This window comes from Grampus griseus (assembly GCF_964374135.1).
Source record: "Grampus griseus genome assembly, chromosome: 15".
Classification (NCBI taxonomy): Eukaryota; Metazoa; Chordata; class Mammalia; order Artiodactyla; family Delphinidae; genus Grampus; species Grampus griseus.
Window position 1 is genome coordinate 45641817 of NC_139009.1, and position 21279 is coordinate 45663095.

At 39.2% G+C, this 21279-nt stretch overlaps 1 protein-coding gene across 1 annotated transcript; it reads left to right on the plus strand.

Moving 5' to 3' along the window:
- The first annotated feature begins 15496 nt into the window (after positions 1-15496).
- On the plus strand, positions 15497-17419 carry LOC309833806 (prolyl-tRNA synthetase associated domain-containing protein 1). The gene is made up of 2 exons (XM_082672284.1): positions 15497-15645; positions 16911-17419. The coding sequence occupies exons 1-2, from the start codon at positions 15562-15564 to the stop codon at positions 17340-17342; spliced, it is 516 nt and encodes a 171-aa protein (XP_082528410.1). The 5' UTR covers positions 15497-15561; the 3' UTR covers positions 17343-17419.
- Positions 17420-21279: the final 3860 nt, after the last annotated feature.

The window sequence follows — 21279 nt, forward strand, 5'->3', positions numbered from 1 at the left end:
AAGAATAGAATATGCAAAGGGAAAAATAGTACCTTCATAATGGAGAAAATTGGCAGACACCACCTTAACCAACTGATCACGGTAAACATCACCAGCAATGTCATGTTGATATAATGTACCCTGAGAAATGATGTGATGAGGACATTTCACCTCTAATATTTGTCCCCAAAACCCACAACCCTACTCTAATCATGGGGAAAACATCAGACAAACCCAAATTAAAGAGCATTCTACAAAATATCTGAGCAGAACTCTTCAAAGCTGTCAAGGTCATCTAAAGCAAGAAAAGACCTGGGTGAAAACACAGTACCAAGCGTTACTCATACATTCAAAATGATGCTCCATGTAAGTGACCTTAAAATGCCCCATATGTCTTCATTTAACAGACATCTATTCACTCTTCCACGTCCTTTGACCACATGCTGCCAATATATGGGGTTCCTTTCCTAAATGGTTTCCACTCATCCAGATCACTAGCAACTTGCCGTGCAATGAAACCATACAATGTTTGCTTTCAAAAATTCTTTTCTCTCCCCACCTCCCTCACATACACACACACACACATAGGGGTAACTATTTTCCTAGACTAAGTTGTTTATTCACCTCCTTTCTGTCCCTTTTTGCTTCTCCCCTTCCACCCTGATATACCATCATAAAAAAAGACAAGAAACAAGAAGCTATCACAGATCAGACAGAAAGAAATGTGATGACTGAATGCAGTGTGGGATCCTGTATAGAATCCGGGAACAGAAAAGCACACTAGTGGAAAAACTGGTGAAATCTGAATAAAATCTGTAGTTACTTGTAATACCCCAGTGTTAATTTTTTAATTTTCACAAACATATCATAGCTAACATAACATGTTAACATTAGAGGAAACTGAGTGAAGGACATTCAGGAACTCTCCACTATCTTTGCAAATTAAAATTTATTTTTTTACTAAAAAAAGTGAGTCAAATCCTATATCCCACCTCTCTGGAAGTAACCACTTTGTGCGTTTGTGTGTGTACACATCATTCCACTTATCTCTGTATAAATACATGTATACATACACTTTTATGTAAATGAGATTCATGTTATAAATGCTGCTTCTTATCTCTGCAACAATATATACCAGAAATCTTCCACACTGATGAACATATATCCATATTATTCTTTTAAATGATTTTGAAAGATTCCATTGTTTGTAAGTGCCATACCCACATAGATGGACATATATGCTGTGTCCAGTAACTAACATAATATTGCAGTGAATATTCTTGGGCATACACTTTTGCATGCCAGTCCAGTTCTTTCTCTAGAATAAATTTCTAAAAATGGAAGCCCTATTTCCTTTCAGTGAAGAATGGTATTTATAATTTAGGCTCAGGGTGTCAGGTATGTTCATTGTTACTGGGGTTTTGATGCTCTCAAGCCCTCCCATTGGTCAAAGCTGGGGAATATTATACACATGTGTGCACACATTTCCATCTACATACATTGAAAACCATGCGTTCCTACTGATATTGTGAAGTCCAATCTAACACCATAGGGTTCAAACTAGGCTTTTCCCTTTATATGTATGTAACTTCCTTTTCTGGCCGTGGGAAACCTGACTCGCATCAGCCTTAATATATTTACTTATTTAAGCAATTCCCCTGTGTGAAACCAATCTCCAATCTGGCCACCACCCCATCTCCTGCACTCATGCCCTCCTTACCTCTCTCCAGCTTGGACTCCCAAGGCCAGTTCACCCCTTGAAGTGGACATCTTCACCCTGATTGGATGTAAAATGTTAACATTAGGGGAACCTGGGTAAAGGGCATTTGGGAACTCTCTCCAGTATCTTTGCAACTATTCTGTAATCTAAATTTACAGCAATACAGGGCCACTGGAGTCCCCCACTCCTGCCCTACATCTGTGGATGGCCTGCCTTGCCCTTGCCCCTGATGGCTTTAGGACTGAAAACTTGCGGAAGGGGAGGGATGAAGAAGGGCTCCTATTCCCACTTCACCTTATGTCCTTTGTTGGTCTTCTAATCTGATCATATTAATTATGGAACATAATAAGTTCAGAGACAGGTAGAGCCAACTTGACCACAAATAATGTTTCATATTGCCATCTGCTTGGTAAGAGCTATGTCTCAGAAGTATTAAATGATAGGTCTAAAACACAAACTCAATGAGAAAACTTGAAACCAAAGAACAGTGGGAAAAAAAGGAAGGGAAGAAAGAAAGAAAAGAAAAGAAAGAGAAAGAAAGAAGGGAGGGAAGGAGGGAAGGAAGGAAGAGAAAAAGGAGCTGTATTGCGGCTATCCCTTTCCTATCTAGAAAATGGTTTGAACTCTTGTTAGTTCTGACTTTCAACTTGTTCCCTCTCCCAACCTTTTTTTTGCCTTTCAAGATCTTGGCAGAAAGCTCCTTTTTAAGGGGCTAGGTCACTTCAATATCCAGACTAATTATAGTTCTTGGTGATAATTAGGGGTAAACTGCCTTCTTGCAAGAGGGATAGGGTATGAGTTGCAGCCCAGCACACACTGGCCTGACAGTACTATAAGGAACTACAGTCATGTCTCTGGGCTTATTCTAGGAGGAGGAAATCACAAGGAACAACACAAGAATTAGGTATCTTCCAAAGAGAAGCTGATCAGGGCTGCAGTAAAGCAGAACAAAATTACAAGGTTTAAATCCGTTTTGTTTTCTGTCTCAACTGTCATTTGTTGGCTTCACAAAATAAAGCAAAACACCCTGCAATATAATTGCTAGAGGAATGGTACCAGGAATTTTAAAACTAGAAGAGACTTGAGAACCTGAATCATGGCAATCTAAAATTATCGGTAATAGTTACGATCATAACTATTATTTTCACTGCCGTTTATATACCAGTCACATAAATATTTTGTTATACTTAATATGTTATACAGCAGTTCTTGGCACATTAACAGGTCTGAGGCCAATTGACAATTCAGTTTTCCTTGACTCTGATTTGACAACTTCCCCTAGTGAAAAACTGGTAATCTAGCAGTCAAATTTTAGTAAGGTCAATTTATTTTAAATGTGTGGCTTCGTGGAAGATCACTATACCTTAATAATAGTAATAATAATAGCTATCATTCATTTGACATACTCAGGATGAAGCATTGTTCTTAATGCTTTATCATTATCATCTGATTCAAGCCTGCAAGATTCAATGTCTTACTTTTGAACATCAATTTTAACAAACCAGAGGGATTGCACTATCACTGGAGAAGTTAAGTAACTTGTCCCGGTCACACCCTTAGTGATCGGTGAGATGGACCTAAATTCAAGTCTGTTTGATTCCAAGACTGTTTCTCAACTGCTGCCATAACTGAAGAAGTTGAATTAAAGATCTTTAGGGGAAAAAAAAAAAAAAGGTCTTTAGGGTCCCATCCATCTTTGAGATTTTACCTTTTGAACATATGAAAATAAGCATTTTTTAACTTAAATTTGATACCAATCTTTACTACATGATATATGGTAAATATTTGTGTTTCTATTAGTATTGAAGCTTCTATTAAAGCAACAATTTTCTTTATGGAAAACAACAAGAGTAACAATTCTGTATATTTCTAGTGGAAAACATGGCATTCATCTCCAGTAATATCAATACTGATTAAAGATCTGTGCATTGGATTTTCATCAGCAATGAGATAGTTATCTCTTTACCACTGGCATTCAAATTATACAAAGCATTTCTTGGGTTTCCTCTTGAGTCTCATCAAATTATGCTTCACTGATTTCTTCATACATGATTACATCTCTTACAAAAATTTTTTTACTATAAAGTCTTTTGTTTCAGTTTTTCCCAGCTTTATTGAGGTATAATTGACAAAATCATAAGATATTTAAAAGTGTACAATGTGAAACAGTGTACAATTTGATATATAAACACATTGTGAAACAACTTCCCCCTGAGTTAATTAACCCATCCATCACCTCACATATTTACCTTTTTGTTGTTGTCATGGTTGAAAATGTTATGTTCTATTCTCTCAGCAAATTTCAATCATACAATATAGCATTATCATCTGTAGTCACCACGTTATACTTTATATCCTCGGACCTTATTCATCTTATAACTGAAAGTTTGTACCCTTTTACTAACCTGTGTTCCTTATTTCTACATTCTTGTCCCATCTCTTCCACTAACTAGTATTACAACTTTGAATAAGACAGCAACCTTTCTGGTGTTCAATATCTTCATCACAAAATTAAAAAGGTTACATTCTTGCAGTATTATTTCTGGAAAGTTTAAAAATATAACTTTTAAATAAATATAAAATGCGTATGTGTCTAAAGATGTATTTAACTCATTAATGGGGGATCCAGAAAAATGGTAAGCCTTGGTCAAAGAGAACTGGGGAGTGCCACATATTTACAGCTGCTGAAAGAATGAATACTTGAATAAGACTGCTAATATAGGTACAAAAGCGGTTAATATCCTGCAGCACAATAAATGGTTACCTGTTCTATGGGACAAAAATCATCTGCACCTCTACTGGACAAAATTCAATTATATTACTATCAGTTTTCTACATGTTAAGATTTACCCTTACAGAGTTGTACAGTCCTCTGTACTAAAAAATGATAAATATCAAGTCAAACAAAAGCGCACATTCCTGGAGAATCAGACAATCTCAGGAGTGCCTGCTAGACAAAACGCAGCAGGACACTGAAAGAACAAATAGTCATCCCTTCGCCTATTTCCAAGTTTCAGATCATTTTTCTTAATAGAACTAAGAATCCTCTGAGTTTTAAAATTCTCTCTTAGGAACCAGCGCCAAAAATGTAACATCACTAAGAATTACAACACTAGCACACCCCAGTAAGCACACACTGATTACATTTATTCTACTTAGGACTGTCATTTGCCATTTTAAACCACTAGCCTAACTGAAAGGCTGACTGTAATTTGCTGATATTTATGGCTTCCAGGAAAGCTTTACAAAGGATGTGTCTCATCTTATGCTGAAATTAAGTAGTTTGTTCAATAATTAATAAATATATATTAAGAACGCATCATGTACCAATCACAGGTTTAGGATAAAACAGAGAAATAAAACAGATGAAGACTCCTGTCTTCAAGAAGATTATATTCTTGTAGTGAGAAATTCCATATGAATTAAACATTTAAAGGTTGAGTAAAAATTAGGAGACAACATAAATGATATCATTTATAAACCTGGGTGGGAAAGACCTTTCTAGTCAAAATTCTAAAATCAGAAACTAGGGAATTCCCTGGTGGTCCAGTGGTTGGGACTCTGCTCTTCCATTGCAGGGGGCCCCTGGTCTGGGAACTAAGATCCCACAAGCTAGGCAGCAGCGCGTCCCCACCCCCCAAAATTCAGAAACTATAGGGGAAAGAACCATTAGTTACACGAGTGATTCCCAAACTTGAGCAGGTATCAAGTCACCCGGAGGGCTGAATAAAGCACAGATTGCTGGCCCACCCTCCCAGAGTATCTGATTCTGTAAGTGCAAGGTGGACTAGGAGAATTTATTTCTAACAAATTCTCAGGTGATGACAGTAACGCTGGTCTGAAGACTACATTTTGAGAACCTGGATTAGAATACATAAATATTTTAAATGTTTGTACTGTCAAGACATTATAAATAAATAAATAAATAGCTATAACTGGGAAAACTAGCAATCAATGATCAATTAATGGTGTAAATTGGGAGCATTTCTTCTCTATTCTTGAAGTTCTACTCTTCTCTACTCTTGAACTCTTGAAGTTCTTTTCTGTGAAAGGAGCTCATTTCATGCGATTCTGGGCCTTTTTCTGCCTCTTTACTCATTCTGATTTCGAGGATATGGGTCCAATTTACTAAATTTGAGACTAATTGAGCATACATTCAACTCAACTTCCTTTCCCTCGGGGGAACCAGTCTGCCACTGGCAAAGACAGCAGACAAAAATCACTGTGCTCTCCAGCAATTCTCCTTACATTCTAGTGGAGAAGTTTATATTTTATCTTTATGGTACTAAGTTGATATTTAACAAGTACAGACATACCATCCTACATCAGTAAACATAAAAGTGATATTGATATTTTTCCTAAATCTTAAAAACACAGTGCAAATGTGTGTTTGCTTATTTAATAATTTTGACTCTGGTAATCAAATAATTGCTAATAAAGATGTGGAGAATGGAATGTTCTTGTACTGCAAATTTATAAAACCATTCTGGAAGGCAATCAACAATATTTATCAATTTAAATGTATAAACTGTAACTTTGCAGATTCTAAGATTTATTCTAAGGAATAAATGAAATAATTATGCAAAGATATATAGATATAGAACTATAGATACTTACCATAGCCTTCTTTATAATACTATGAATAATTTGGAAATTATTAACATATAAGTCATTGGACATTGGACATTCCCAAATTTGGAGCTGGGTGAATAAATGAAATACTATACAGCCATTACAAGTGATAATGTAGTTCTCTGTTGACATGGAAAGATGCCTACTGGGTGAAAAAAGGAAAGATCATAAAATATCATACGTTATATAATCAGATAAAACTAGAAATAAACAGCATATATAGAGTATACATACACATCATACATGTGGTGTGCATATATATGTATATATACCTGTGACATAAATGCTTGTGTATCTTGTTGTGTGGTCTGATTTTTTTTCAATAAACATGTATCTTTTTATCTTCTGTGTTTCTTTTTAAAGTATGATTTTAAAACATTTATTTAAAGAAATAAACATACAACTTGTTAAAAAAACATTGAACAGTATTTTTACACTCAGAAAAAGAAAGCTACTTTATGTTTTGGAGGAATGCTGAATATGAGTTTGTTTCTGATTGACCTGGCTCTTTTTGTTCTTACATTATACCCCATATTTTTCAAAAATATATTTATTAATATTTACTGAAATCAGCACTTATCATAAATAGGTAAATCAAATCAGCAAGGGTAGAGGAATAATATGTGATTAGGAGTAATCTGGTCTCAAACTTATATTTTATTAAAATTTATGCAAATATATTCAATTTACAAGTTAATTTAACGCATTAAAATCACAGGAAATTTCTCTTTTTAGCCAGTAAGACTAGGACAGAAATTCCAAAGTAGTTCCCATAAACCTAATCCAATCAAACTAATTATTCTGAAATGCTAGACCTAAAGAAAATATTCCCCAGTCCACATGCAAAGTAAGAAAAAATAATCTACCCCATAGTACTTTTGTATAGAAGTCAGTTTTCTTGGGTTGCTGTGAGAACCACCTACAGACCATGTAATAACAAGGAGTATAAGTCTCCATTCATTCATTTAGTGGTTCACTAGGTCCAGAAAGGTAAGACTGCTTTGAAGAGCAGCTCAGAGCATGTCTTGCTGGCCTGGCCTCCTTCTGCAGGGGTTCCTGAATCACAGCAATTGCTGTTCCACCTGGTTCAGGGTTAGGAGGTCGGAGCTACTCACCAGGTATTTATAGTACAACCTGGGGCTCACAGCAGTGTCTGGAAATACTTTCTTGTCCAAAGTAAAGCTTCCTTATGACTATTTAATTTTAAATGAGTGTTTAAAGTGAACAAAAGAAAGAAACCTGCTACTTCTCTGCTTACTGCATGTGCTTTTTTCACACTGCACACTGCATGTGCTTTTTTCATTTTGTATGAAACCAGTATTTTCCCAGACAAGAAAACTGAACATCTTTACCTGTTTCATATTTTAATTTGGAGGTAATTAAATTACATCTGCCCACTTATTAAATTTTTTATACCTTAACTTTCTTCTCCTTTGAAGTCGTTTGAAAATACCCTCACGTGATCTTAATTGTGGAGACAGTTTACATTTCCCTTTGTTTAATAACATTTTTTGATCTTTTTCAGATTTGGTTTACATTTCTTTATTTTTAACTTATTGATTCCCCCCTCCCTGTTATTAGCCGGTGATAACCGCCTCAAGAAGTGTATTTTTAGCAGGTAAGCATTTTAGTTCTGATGAAACAAAAATTCACATTTTAAGGCAAGACAAAAAAAATTTAAACATAAAACTTTTAATCTACTCTCTGGCCTCCTACCTTCCTTCTAGTGTGCATTGTGCATCTGCATTATGTGTTAACCAGAACTCCCCAGTGGCAGAAATACCTGCTCAACCATGAAGATCAATTTTCCTTATTTTGGGGCCAGCCATGTAACTCCTCAGAAGATAATATTCCTTCCTCAATCCTGTAAGGGGTCACAATGAGCCACCACTCACCTGGTATGTGCAGACATCTTTGGTGAACAATGCCAATATACTATTTCCCTTAAAGATAGTGATTGGTGCAGAAGAGACACTTAAAGGACGTTCTTAGCTTGAATACTTACTTGTGACCTTATTAATGTAACTAGCTATATTACTTGTATTCTGCCTATTTAACAAGATCATTGTTTCTTGCATTACCAAATGTGTGACGAGCCTCAGATAAAACTAATGATGATTAGGCTAACTGAAATGATTGCTCAAACATAGTTCCACAAGATCAGTGATTGTAATAGTGTAACTCTAGATGTGAGAAGAAGCAACAAGAGGGAACCACTTCCTGGACCATAACAGACCAGTAAGACAGGCAGTCCAGAGGCTTTTGGTCACAGTTAACAGGGTCTAGTCCAATTACAGTAGCACGTTGAGTGGCCTATCAATGAAATCCTCACCGGGCCTGGGAATCGCCATTAGGCAAACTGGTCATGAAATGCCTTCCAAACATTGTCAAAATTAAGACCAAAAGGGAGGGGACTGTCAAAAAAGAGTATTGCCAACCGTCCAGTTCTACAAGAATCAAGTCATTAGCTACTGCAGTCGCTGACCTACAGTACATCCTGAAAGGAATTCAGGGTGGAAATCAGGATGAGACACTTTGTATACTGGAAAACTGACAGAACTGGCCCTCAGATAGATCTTTTCAGGAGAAAATTTTATGAACCTAGTTTCCTGCATCTTCCCATACTTAGAAAAGCACTAAAACCATTAACTAAGATATCTCTTCCTCTCGAATAGCAGTAACCTTCCACTAAGATGAGTGCTTGATGGCATGTACCACTTTGCCAAAATCATACATACTGGCCTCACCCTTTACCTCTTTGGAACAGTCCCCAGAGCTTTCTGAAAGACTGCCTCCCAGGTTATAATCCTCAGGTTGGCTCGAATAAAAGTTTCCATGTCTGTCTTAGACTGACTAGTGATTAATTTTTTCATTGACAGTTCCCAGCTTCAGTGTGTAGGAAATGAACAATGTCCCCAGTCCCCGTGCTCTTTGCATGCCAACCACACTGACCTCTTTCAGTACCTCTGCCTTGGTTTGCTTCCTCCCACCCTTGCACAAGGTGTCATGCTGTTTCCTTTGCCTGGGACACTCTTCTCTCTTTGCTTTGCCCTCTTAATTCCTACTTATCTTTCAGATCTTAAATTTCACTTCCTTGACCACTCTGCCCTCCCCTAAACTAGATGCGATTCCCCTATTATATCCTTCTTAGCACTTGTCACCCAGGCAACCTAGCATTTGTTTCTGTATTTGACTAAAGCTGTACCCTCCGAGAGACTGTTTGCTTTACAAGGTCAGTGTCTCTGTCTGGTTTTGCTCACCACTGTACCTTGAGCACTTAGCTGATCTTCAATCATATTTTACTGAATTTAATTAAATCTGGCCCAACTCCCCACATGATGGAGCTGGAAGGAAAGTTAACCTGAGGCTATTACTGAGATTTTCTCCCTTCTCCATGGTATCATGCAGGAACCTAGGAGAAGCCAGGGAACTGGACTGTGGGATTATTGTCCTCTTCTTCACGGCTCCTCATTGAGCAGTGGTGCTCAGAGGGTGCTTTGGAAGGGCTGCCCCAGGTGGACTGCCTTCCACTGACAGCAAGTTCCCAACTTGCCACCCACTGGAGGGACAAAGTGCCAAAAAAGGAACTGTCCTCCACCGTCCCATCTTCCCCACCCCAGTCCTCACCCTCTCTTCTGACTCTTAGGAAACCTAAATTTCCTCTTGGATGCAGATGCTTTCCCCTCCGTTGCTCTAGGAACTAACCTCCATCGTCTCCTGTCCTGGGATGAATACTCCTCCACGGGCCTTTAGAAACCAGTTTTCCTGGAATGGGTTAGAGAAAGAGGATGCTAATAACAGTTTTTTTGGTTTGTTTTCATTTTTTTTTAAGTTACTCTCCTCTACAGGTATGTGTATTTTGAAGCAAAATTGGGGGCATATTGTCTATACCCTTCTATAACTCATTTTCCCCATTTACCAAACTGTACTTCCCTATAGCCTTAAATATTGAGAGCATGATTGAGAATATAGAATTCCCTAGGAAGAAGTCACCTAATTTATTTAACACGCCCCTTTATGGTGGGATACTCCTGGTTCCGTAGCCTGACAGTTAGGATCCTTTGTGCCTAGTTCTAGCCTCGTCTCCTCCTGGCAGGCCTCTCATTCTGCTCTATTGTCACACCAAATCATAACGCCCCAGGACACGTCATGCTTCTTCTCCATTCTTCCAGAGTTTCTTCAGCTGGATCCCTTTTTTTCTGATCAGCTCTTACTTATCCCTTCAAATTGGTGTCATCTCCTACTGCTTTCCCTGACATACCACCCCTGTCTTCTTAGTGCCCTTCTGGGCTCCCAAAGCATCCTCATTATGCCACTCTCATTGCTCTGGGCATATTTTCTTGGATTTATCCTCTGTGAATGTTTCAGTCCTCTTCACTAGACTTTAAGGTCTCTGAGGGCAGAAAGCATGGCACATATAGATGTGCTATAGTGTACCTGGCACATAGAGTTGTTCCAAAAGATTTGTTGAAGAGACACAGATTGCAAGAAGCATTTTGCTTTTTAATTGCCTCGCTTTCTTTTTGGGTATGCACAGCTTCTTACGATGGCTTTGAACTTACCTGTCCTGGAATTGCCCTTTGTTTTATGCAAATATGGGGGTTTCTAACATTCTTCACCTAATAAACGCAGTGATGCCCAGTCCCCTTGGTGTTGATAAATATTTTCAATTTTGGCCTTTTTATTTCCTTTGCCAGGTAGGCTACAATTGTAGCTGTTCCTTTACTTTGAGCAGACGTAAGATGAGGTTCCCTTGTTTCATGGACCCTGGCACAACTCCATCTTCCAGATCTCCTTTTCAGATTCGTTCCTTGTCTGTCAATTATCCACACTCTTCCTAAGGATAATAAGAGTCTTTCCCTCAGTGTGTTCTTGGAGAAATGCCAGAATACTTCTTTTTGTTTGTTTGTTTTGGCTGTGCCATGCGGATCATGGGATCTTAGTTCCCGGTCCAGGGATCGAACGTGGGCCCTCAGCAGTGAAAGCCCAGAATCCTACCCACTGGACCGCCAGGGAATTCCCCCAGAAGACTTTTTAGTAAGTTTTCCCCTGTTTGTAAAATAATTTGGTAACCCCCATTTATCAGATACTACCCCTTCTCCTAGAATCATGAGATTTCATATTCAAGTTCTGTGACTAGATGTCTAGTTTCTCAAGTTCATGCTGATAATTTTGAATTTAATGTTTCATGTTGTTTTTTCCAATGTAAATTTGAGATTGTATTTGAGGACAAGGGACTATGCGAAAGATAGCATTTCTTTTGTACTTAATACAATGTTGACACGTATGTTTGATAAATAAATATAAATATGCATTAAACTTGGGTTAGGATAGTTTCTAAACAGTGATATAAGGTTCTTTTACCATAGACAGATTTAGCTTCATTTTATAATAAAAATCTTTGGTGGTAAGACTCATTGGGAGCAGGGTACTTGGTCATTCAACCACAGGTAGACTAAAATTAAGAGAACATTAGTGTAGACCAGGGGGAGATGATAGTCATTTGGGCTAGAGTGATGGAGGTGGTTAGAAGAAGAAGGATTTAAGAAACTGAACTGTGATGGATTGGCTATGGGTCGGGGGAGGGATTCACACATTGCATACCTGATGGATGGCAGTTCATCCAAAGAGATTTCCAGATCAGAACACCCTATTTGCCTAGACAATGTGCTGGATGCCACGGTCAATTTTTCCCCTCTGTGTTCCTCCTTCGTAGCTGTCATGTAGACCTTATTCTGGGTTAACTGTTTCCCTAGTTTTGGACATGATTCACATTTCTTAGTCACAATCAGATTCCAATTTTTTCCCGTTTATGCTCAGGTCAATGTGGTTGAATCTGGGTATTCTTGAAAGTCTTCAAATATTTTAAGGACAGTCATTTGCAATATGTCATATCTTCATATAGGTGGTCTTTGGTATTCTAATGCTTTCATTCTTAGACAGAAACCTAGTGAAAAAAATGAGCCTCACCACATCTTATACGCCAAAGTAAAATTTAAATGAATTAATGAATTGAGTATTAAGAAAATAAAAAAGAAAATAGATCGAATAGTCTATTGCTGGAGGTTAGCTTTCTATACTTAGATCAAAATAACTTAAAAAGAATGACATTTGGTTACACAAAAATAAGTAACTTCTGTAGATAAAACTAAACTTTAAAAAAAAATCCCTTCTTGGGGGCTTCCCTGGTGGCGCAGTGGTTGAGAGTCCGCCTGCCGATGCAGGGGACACGGGTTCGTGCCCCGATCCGGGAGGATCCCACATGCTGCGGAGCGGCTGGGCCCGTGAGCCATGGCTGCTAAGCCTGCACGTCCGGAGCCTGTGCTCCACAACGGGAGAGGCCACAACAGTAAGAGGGCCGCGTACCGCAAAAAAAAAAAAAAAAAAAAAAATCCCTTCTTGGGAATTCCCTGGCGGTCCAGTGGTTAGGATCCTGGGCTTTCACTGCCAGGGCCCATGGTTCGATCCCTGGCTGGGGAACTAGGATCCTGCAAGCTGCGCGGTGCAGGGGAAAAAAAAATCTCTTCTTAAATGGGAAAAATGAAAACCATTTGGAGGATATATGACAAATAAAAGGCACATAACTTGATTATTTCAACAGCTCATGTAAACCAGTGTGAAAGCCATTAACATTCACTCCATAGCTAAATGAGCCAAGACATAAACGAAGCTAATTCACAAACGGAGAAATAAAATAATAAACATGGAGAAAATGTTCTGAGTGATCCGTTCCCCCTTATCTAAGTTTTCTAAATACTCTGTAATGTGGTACATTGCTTTTGCTGTTGACCTGAATTTAGGTGGCCACGGGCAGAGGCCTGTTGTTGGTTCTATAATCAAGGATCAAACAACTGGATGGACTGTTTGAAGGAAAACATGGCTTAATAGTTTTAAGAGGTGGGTTAAGCTTAGAACTTTTAAAATTGTATTATCCAAGGCCAATTCTGGGTGAAATCGTGAAGTTGGCTCTGATTTCCTCGTTCACAGCTTCCTCCAAGGTTGTCATGTGGGTGAGGACTCAGATATTACCCTCCCTCGGTATCCAAGGGGGATTAGTTCCAGGGACCCCCCCAACAGATATGAAAATTTGTGGACACTCAAGTTCCTTACATTAAATGGCATAGCGTTTGCAAATGACCTATGCACATCCTCCTGTATATTTTATTATTTTTTAAAAATAAATTTACTTATTTATTTTTGGCTGCGTTGGGTCTTCGTTTCTGCGTGCGGGCTTCCTCTAGTTGTGGTGAGCGGGGGCTAGTCTTCACTGCGGTGCCCACGCTTCTCATTGTGGTGGCTTCTCTTGTTGCGGAGCACAGGCTCTAGGCGTGCAGGCTTCAGTAGTCGTGGCATGCAGGCTCAGTAGTTGTGGCTCGCGGGCTCTACAGCGCAGGCTCAGTAGTTGTGGTGCACATGCACAGGCTTAGTTGCTCTGCAACCTGTGGGATCTTCCCAGACCAGGGCTCAAACCCGTGTCCCCTGCACTGGCCGGCGGATTCTTAACCACTGTGCTACCAGGGAAGTCCCTGCAGTGTCTTCTTAAGAGACTTCCTCACCAGGCCTTCAATTTGCACCCCAGAAATGACCTAAATATTATATATTCCTCCTAGAATTAAATGTCCCTAGGAATATCTACGTTTTATCTGGGATTCTATTCCTGAATTGGTTGATTTGGCCTGCCCTGGGGTCCTAGCCCAAACTGAGACCCCTTGTCTCAGTCAGGGAGGTTCTTTTTCCGATCGGATTCACACAGCCAATTACAAAACCTATGCTGAGACTGGAACAGCACGAGCTTTATTTAATGGCTAAAGAATGGAGAAGCGGAAACCTCGTTTGCAAATCAACTTCTCTACCCAATTCCAGGGGAGACACTATGTTTATAAGAGGGTCGAGGTAGAAGGGAGGGAATTGGAAAGAGTGGGAGGAATATTCATGACTTATCCGAGAACGGGGGTGTGGTTTGGACCTGGAACTGATGCAACTCTCCTTTTCGGTCCTTGTATGGGCTTTTCCAGTTGTTGTCATGGCAACTGTCAGCTGTCATTGCACCGGTCGGTGTGTCATTTAGCATGCTTAGGTATTACAATGAATGTATCATGAGGCTCTAGGTCTACTGGAAGTTAAATCTTCAGCCATCTAGTGCCTAATTGGTTTTAACCAGTTCTTGTGTTTTTCTTTGCAGCTTCCTCCCAAAACTTAGGTTAAGAGCAACTGGTTTCCATTCAAGCCCGGGACAAGAGTATGATTCTGGGGCAACAGCTTTGGTAACAAGTTGAGGCTTAACCTAAACTCATAAGTGAAACTCTAGTGGAATTTCAGGCCTCGTTCAAGGTGGGGAGTGAGGGTTTTTGCAGGATAGTGGAAAACACCCCACAAAGAGGTAGGAAAAATGCCTCTGAAAAAGGTAGAGTTGTGGTTGCCACAGCTGATTATTTAAAAGGAGAGGGATTTTGGCTCCTTCTCTCCCTGTTGGTTCACGACCTCAGGTAATTCCCCAGGTGAAACCTCCGCCCCCACACCAACACACACACACACACACACACACACACACACACACACACACACACACACACACACACCCTAGGAGGTAACAGAATGACTGAAGAGGCAGGACATTCCATATTGATAGGTGGCAGTTTTAGTAAGTGGGGGAAGGGGGGTTGCACTTACCAAAAAAGTCCAGATGGTTTCAATAACACCTTACTCTCTCAAGGCTGCATCCTTCAAGCAGCACCTAGCTCAGGAACAGCGGGCAGAAAGTACATTCCAAGGACAGAACGGGTAAGGAGCCTCTGACTGCCTCAGTCCACCTCCTGAGTCAAGCCGAGCCCACGTCCAGTTGATTACTCCCCCAACACTCCCTAAGCTGAGTTGCTATGTGGCTCTGATTCTGTTTAAATGGAAGATATGCTGTATCTAGGAAACCTGAAGCGAGGCTAGAGAGGGCTGTGAGAAGGCAGGCGCCTTCCTCTCGCAGGACGCGGGGCAAGGAACTCTGCACGTCTGGTAAGTCTGTCTCTGCGGACGCAAATTTCAAGCACGCGGGGAGGTAACGAAGCGAAACCAGCGCAACTCCGCCTCCGGAAAGCGCCCACTCTTGGGCTTCCGGCACCGCTCCTGTCCCTCCAGGCACTTCCGTCTGGGCTGGCAGTTCGTGGACTGCGGGAAGCCACGCCCAGTTCTTCCGTTCGGTCTCTCGCCACCGCGTCCGTTAGCGCCACGAGGGTAGCATGGCAGGAGGCGAGTTGCGGGCAGCGCTGGAGCAGCGCCTCGAAGCCCTGGCTATCCGCACGGAGGTCGTGGAGCACCCGGAGGTGAGGCGCTCCCGCCGGGACCACCCCGGGAAGGGGTGGGCTCTGCTGCAGCTTCTATGGGGCGAAGGCGCTAAGCCTAGACGTCCCAGGGGTAATGTGCCGCAGAAACTTCCGTTCTAAGGCATTTGCCGGGATCCAGAGTACGAAAGGGACCTGAAAGTACCATCAAGGGCCTCTCCACTTCGGACGCTGATGTTATTGTGAAAAAACCTCATGTTTTCTTCTTGGAGTGATTTTTTTTTTTTTTTTGGCCGCGCCACGTGGGGTGCGGAACCTTAGTTCTCCACCAGGGATCCAGCCCGTGACCCCTGAACTGGAAGCGCGGAGGCCTAACCACTGGACCGCCCGGGGATTCGGAGTGATTTTTTATGTTGAGAACTAGTACAACATATTGAGAACTTGCGCATCTCAAACTGGCTAGGGGTGTTTGGTCAGTGTGTTAACTTTATGCGTATGTAAGTTGCCAAGCAGTAAACCCGTTTTTGCAGTGGCTGCACGTGCATACAGGATGCCAAGGTTAGAGTTTGGTATTTTTTAACATGATTTATTGATGGGAAGATTTTTTTTTTGCACATATCTGACGGAGCCAGTACGTAACCTGAGTGGTGCAAGGGCAAAGTTTTTGCCCAACTTTTGAGTAACAGCTAATGATAATTAGCTAGATATGGTGATGATCTTCCAAGTTTAGAGAAATTCATCAAAAGTATATTCTTTGACCCTTTTGCCTCCCTTATAGTCCACATACTCTCCTTTTTACTGCGCGTATTGCCAGCTTTTCTGATTTTTTCTGTATATTAGTCCAGGGTCTCATTCCCTGCCCTCACTCCCTCTCTGCGGTTATCTTTTTATAGAGTGGAGATCGTCATATGGCCTGGATGTAATGGAATGCCAAGGAATAGGAGTCTGGGCTGCTATAAACTTTTTTAAATTAATTTTTATTGGAGTAGAGTTGATTTACAGTGTTGTCAGGGCTGCTATAAACTTTACCAAAAGTTTAATGGAAAAACAAAAACATTTTAGGAGTGTGAAGGCTTGGCCTGCACATTGGAATGGAGAACTGGTCTAAGAGAAACTATCAATACTTCCCGAGGCCCTGAGATGAGATATATTTGCTAATGGGCTGGGGATGGATCTCTACCAGTGAAATCCAGGTCATTGAGTACTCCCTAACCTTACACCCACCAGGCAATATACAGATAACTGTATGTGTGCAGTGTGTGTATACATGCATATTATTTTTAAACTTCTCATGTGATATTTCACAGGTGTTTACAGTTGAAGAAATGATGCCTCATATCCAACATTTGAAAGGAGCACATAGTAAGAACTTATTTCTTAAAGACAAAAAGAAAAAAGACTATTGGCTGGTGACAGTTCTTCATGATAGACAAATTAATTTAAATGATCTTGCCAAGCAGTTAGGTGTTGGAAGTGGAAATCTGCGGTTTGCTGATGAAACAGCCATGCTAGAAAAACTGAAAGTTGGCCAAGGCTGTGCCACACCGTTGGCACTCTTCTGTGATGATGGAGATGTGAAATTTGTTCTGGATTCTGCTTTTTTGGAAGGTGGACATGAAAAGGTGTACTTTCATCCAATGACGAATGCTGCAACCATGGGATTGAGCCCTGAAGACTTTCTCACATTTGTGAAGGAGACAGGACACGATCCCATAAGACTAAATTTTGATAAAAACTAATTGGGCTAATACATTTACTTCTGAAAGCTGTTTTTCTCACTTGTAATTATAAAAAGCATTAAAAGTGGTAAAATATATATAGCACCTTGGTTTGGTGACTACCTAAACTACTTAAGGAGCTATTTAACTATTTCATCTTAAAGGAGCTGTTTTTAAGAAGATATATTGAGGTAGTTTTAGTCAGCTGAGAGATTCCACCCTCCCCTTCCCCCATGACAATTACTTGTTACAGGAATGCCTTCAACAATTAAGGATGAATTAACACAGGGAGTTCCCTGGTGGCCTAGTGGTTGGGATTCCAGGCTTTCACTGCCTTGGCACGGGGGAGCAATCCCTGGTCAGGGGAACTGAGATCCTGTAAGCTGTGTAGCAGCCTATATTAATTAATTAACATCAAAACTAAGATTAGTTAACTATCTAAGATTAACTATATTACATCTTCTGTAAGGTGTTATACTTGAAAAAAGCAAACTGCAAAAACAGCATATATAAAATTATATATATGACAGTGTACATACAGGGGAAAAAGAGGAATATGGGAATATATTCAACTGTTAATAGTGGTTATCTTTGAGGAATGAGGATTAAGGAATAAGAATTCCCCAGCAATATAATTAAACAAGGGGGCAAGGGCAAAACCTTCCTATTACCGGGTGTTTGTTTTTAAACCAATGCTTTTTTTTTCAGTGAAAAATAAGCTAATTTTTAAATAAAATTCTATATAAAATTTTAATCTAGAAAAACACTCAAAGTAGGGATGGAAAATGTTATGTCATAATCATTATACTAATGAAATTATATTTTAAAACTCAGGAGCAGAAAATACATAGGCCATTAAGAAGGATTTGCTTAGTCTTCAGAGGTTACAAAATGTGAACATGCTTGAACAAGGTTCCTTTGTCCTCTAGGCTATATTAAATTTTACTCATCCCCTTTCAACTGTGGCATCTAAAGCAGTATAAGAACCCAGGATTATGTATTGTCAGTTGTCATATAGAGGCTAGTTCAAAAACAGAGGAAAATTGATGTACTTTTCCAACCTCACTTAGATTCAAACAAAACCCCAGTTGAGGGTCTGACTAGACTAGGCTACAAAATAGCCTAGAGGTCTTAGGAAAATTCTTGTTTCCTCTAGAGTACAATCAAGTGGGATATTTGAGAAATAATCATATTTTCCTAAGGTTGAACACTCAAAAAAATATTTGCTTCTGGTAGGGAAATTGTACTTAATTTGTACCAATTTGCATTACTGAAAGGCAAAAGTAAAAACTTGTCATCTTTGGATATATGTGTAAACTACAAGTCTACTCAAGGCAGAATTTTTATAAAATACAGAATGGATTTAAGAGATGAGTTAGTAAGAAACATTTTCCATAAATGATAACCTTATTTCTGAGGTGCTATGTTAGTTTTTGCCTACTCTGTACTATCTCTCTAAGAAAGAGGAAATTTTAGGTTGCTTTGCATATAAAATTAAGGTTTAACGAACAGAATCAAAGACACCGAGGACCTCAGATAACTGGTCTAACTGTCCTCCCCACCTTATGGTGAAAACAGGCCCAGAAAGACTGACCTGCCCAAGGACACAAGGCAGGTTGCCATCTCTAACATTACGCCTCCCAAAGTCTAGATGTGAAAATGAAAGAGACTGATTTGTACAATCTATTATTGTATTTAAACCTATTTTGAGGTTGACAAGACTGATAGACTCTCAGTTCTCTCCCAAAACCTCCAATACTCATCCCAAAGTGATTAGGACAGAATCATCTAAGCAAGGTTATATGTTATGAAACACATAAAATAGGTTTTCTAGGGCAAAGGGAAAGGAAAGAATAATATTGGGCTAAATTATATGTTATGATTGCTGACCACTTGTTATAAAAATCACCTCTTTTTATATTAGTTTAAAATTCACCTCTTGTTATATCAGTTTAACAAGTGAATGTTAAACCAACTTAATTTTTTTAGGAGAAATAAAGTTAAAAACTAAAATGAAAAATAATGAATGTTTTTAAAAAAAGACAAATGGGCCAAATGATGGTATCTATTTTGTTATAAACTGGATTTTTTGTTATGAACTGTGGCTTATATTAGGTATAGCCAAGTAATAAACATTTTGCCATTCAACTCCAAATTTCTCAGTAGCATTACTTTTAAAGGAAATGTTACATCTTTTATATTATTGGATTTGATATTTAATAACAGTTACAAGTACAATGGCAAACACTGAAAGAGAGAACCCTTAGTAGAAAAGAAAAAGACAATTTGAAATCACGTTTTGTTAAAGGTGTTGTAAGTGCAACTTTATCCATAAGCATTCCTTTTAAGGCATTTTCTTTGTCCAAATATCTCAACATGTACATCAAGGTTTATATTATAAAATGGGCTCCTTTTGTATTATTCATTCAAGGCTTAAAGAAAAAAATACATCTCAAGACTAAGTGTAGCAGAAAAGAAAACACAAAATTTCACTTTTCTCATAAAAAGTAACTTAAAATACAAGTCATTTAGCATACATTATTACTCCTCATTGTAATTCCAGATTTGGTACAATATCTTTTTCACTTCCTGACATAAAATTTTAAGACAGTGCAGGCTGTAATACTTCATTTGTGAGGTGGCTGCAATTCTGTAATATGCACAGTGATTTTTAAATAGGCTTTTACCATGCCTTGCATGAAAGGTGCTACATACAAACCTGTTTTGTGTACTCTTTGGTAACCACCAGTTCAAAAACTTGGACCGAACATTTCCACATTGCCAGATCTGAAGCACTTTTACTGGAGCTCTGGGCCGAAGCTATTACCCTGTATATAAATTCTTTAGTTTCCGAGGGGGTTTGGGTATTGATTTAGAATAGAGCCAGATCATTAAAAGCATGTCAGGCCCCAGTCCGGAAAGTGGCCCCAGTTAGTTTCTAGTTGGCTACACTATTTTGTTTGGCAGAAGTGGTTTATCTAAGGGAAAAGCATGACTTCATACTAAGTTTGCTTCTGATGGTATCTTTTGGAGATGGTAAAATATTCATGGGTTATCTAATCCTTTCTTGAAATGGTATGAAAAAGGTGATTAATATAATTAGAATATTCCACTTTTGCAGTCTCAAGTATTCTCTTGGTTGTCTTGCTGCATTTTCTCAGGGTCAGCCCACTCAGGTTTAGTACTTTATAGGCTACCCTTAAGCATTTTCTAATTGAAGCAGTAATGTGCTGCCTCAGTCAGCATGTTCTCTATTTTAGGATATTAGTGTCCTGTAGAGACCAAGCTGTGATATCATACACCCTCACTGGGCTACCTCCTACTCATTAAATTTCAACTTTCAGTAAATGTCCTGGAATGTGTCCTAGTTGTGCAAATTAGATGCTAGTTAATATAAATCTAAGTTACCCACTCACTGTATTTAGCTAAAACATAATTTCTATATTTACTTTCAATTTATCCACCTAAAGATGAATTTACATTTTTTACATGCAAGTGTCTCTAGACTGCCATGATACCCATTATCAGTCTGATACTTGAATCTAGGGAGTCATGATGGAGACATGTTTCAAAGTCTAGAGAATAGGTTTTAAATATGTCTGTTGTGCAATATTTGTATTTTAGTAAGAATCCTTTGTATTTACATTTACATAGCACCTTTCATCCAAGGGTTTAAAAGTGATTTAACTTTACAGCATTACTTGGTGGCAAAACCTAAGTTAATGGTGGCATTATGAAGTCCAGGTTCTCTAACTTCCATTTCAGTTTCTTTTCAACTATACATGCTGTTTTTCATTAATGGTCTTTCTGAAAGTAGACTATGAACACAGCAGTGTTACTGGCCTACCAGAAAGAGAAAGAAAAAAAAGAAAGGTGTGAGGAAGGAGGGAGAGAGGGAGACATGTATCTCATGGCTACTAGGTTAGTGATGAAACACACAGTTCATAAACCACACACT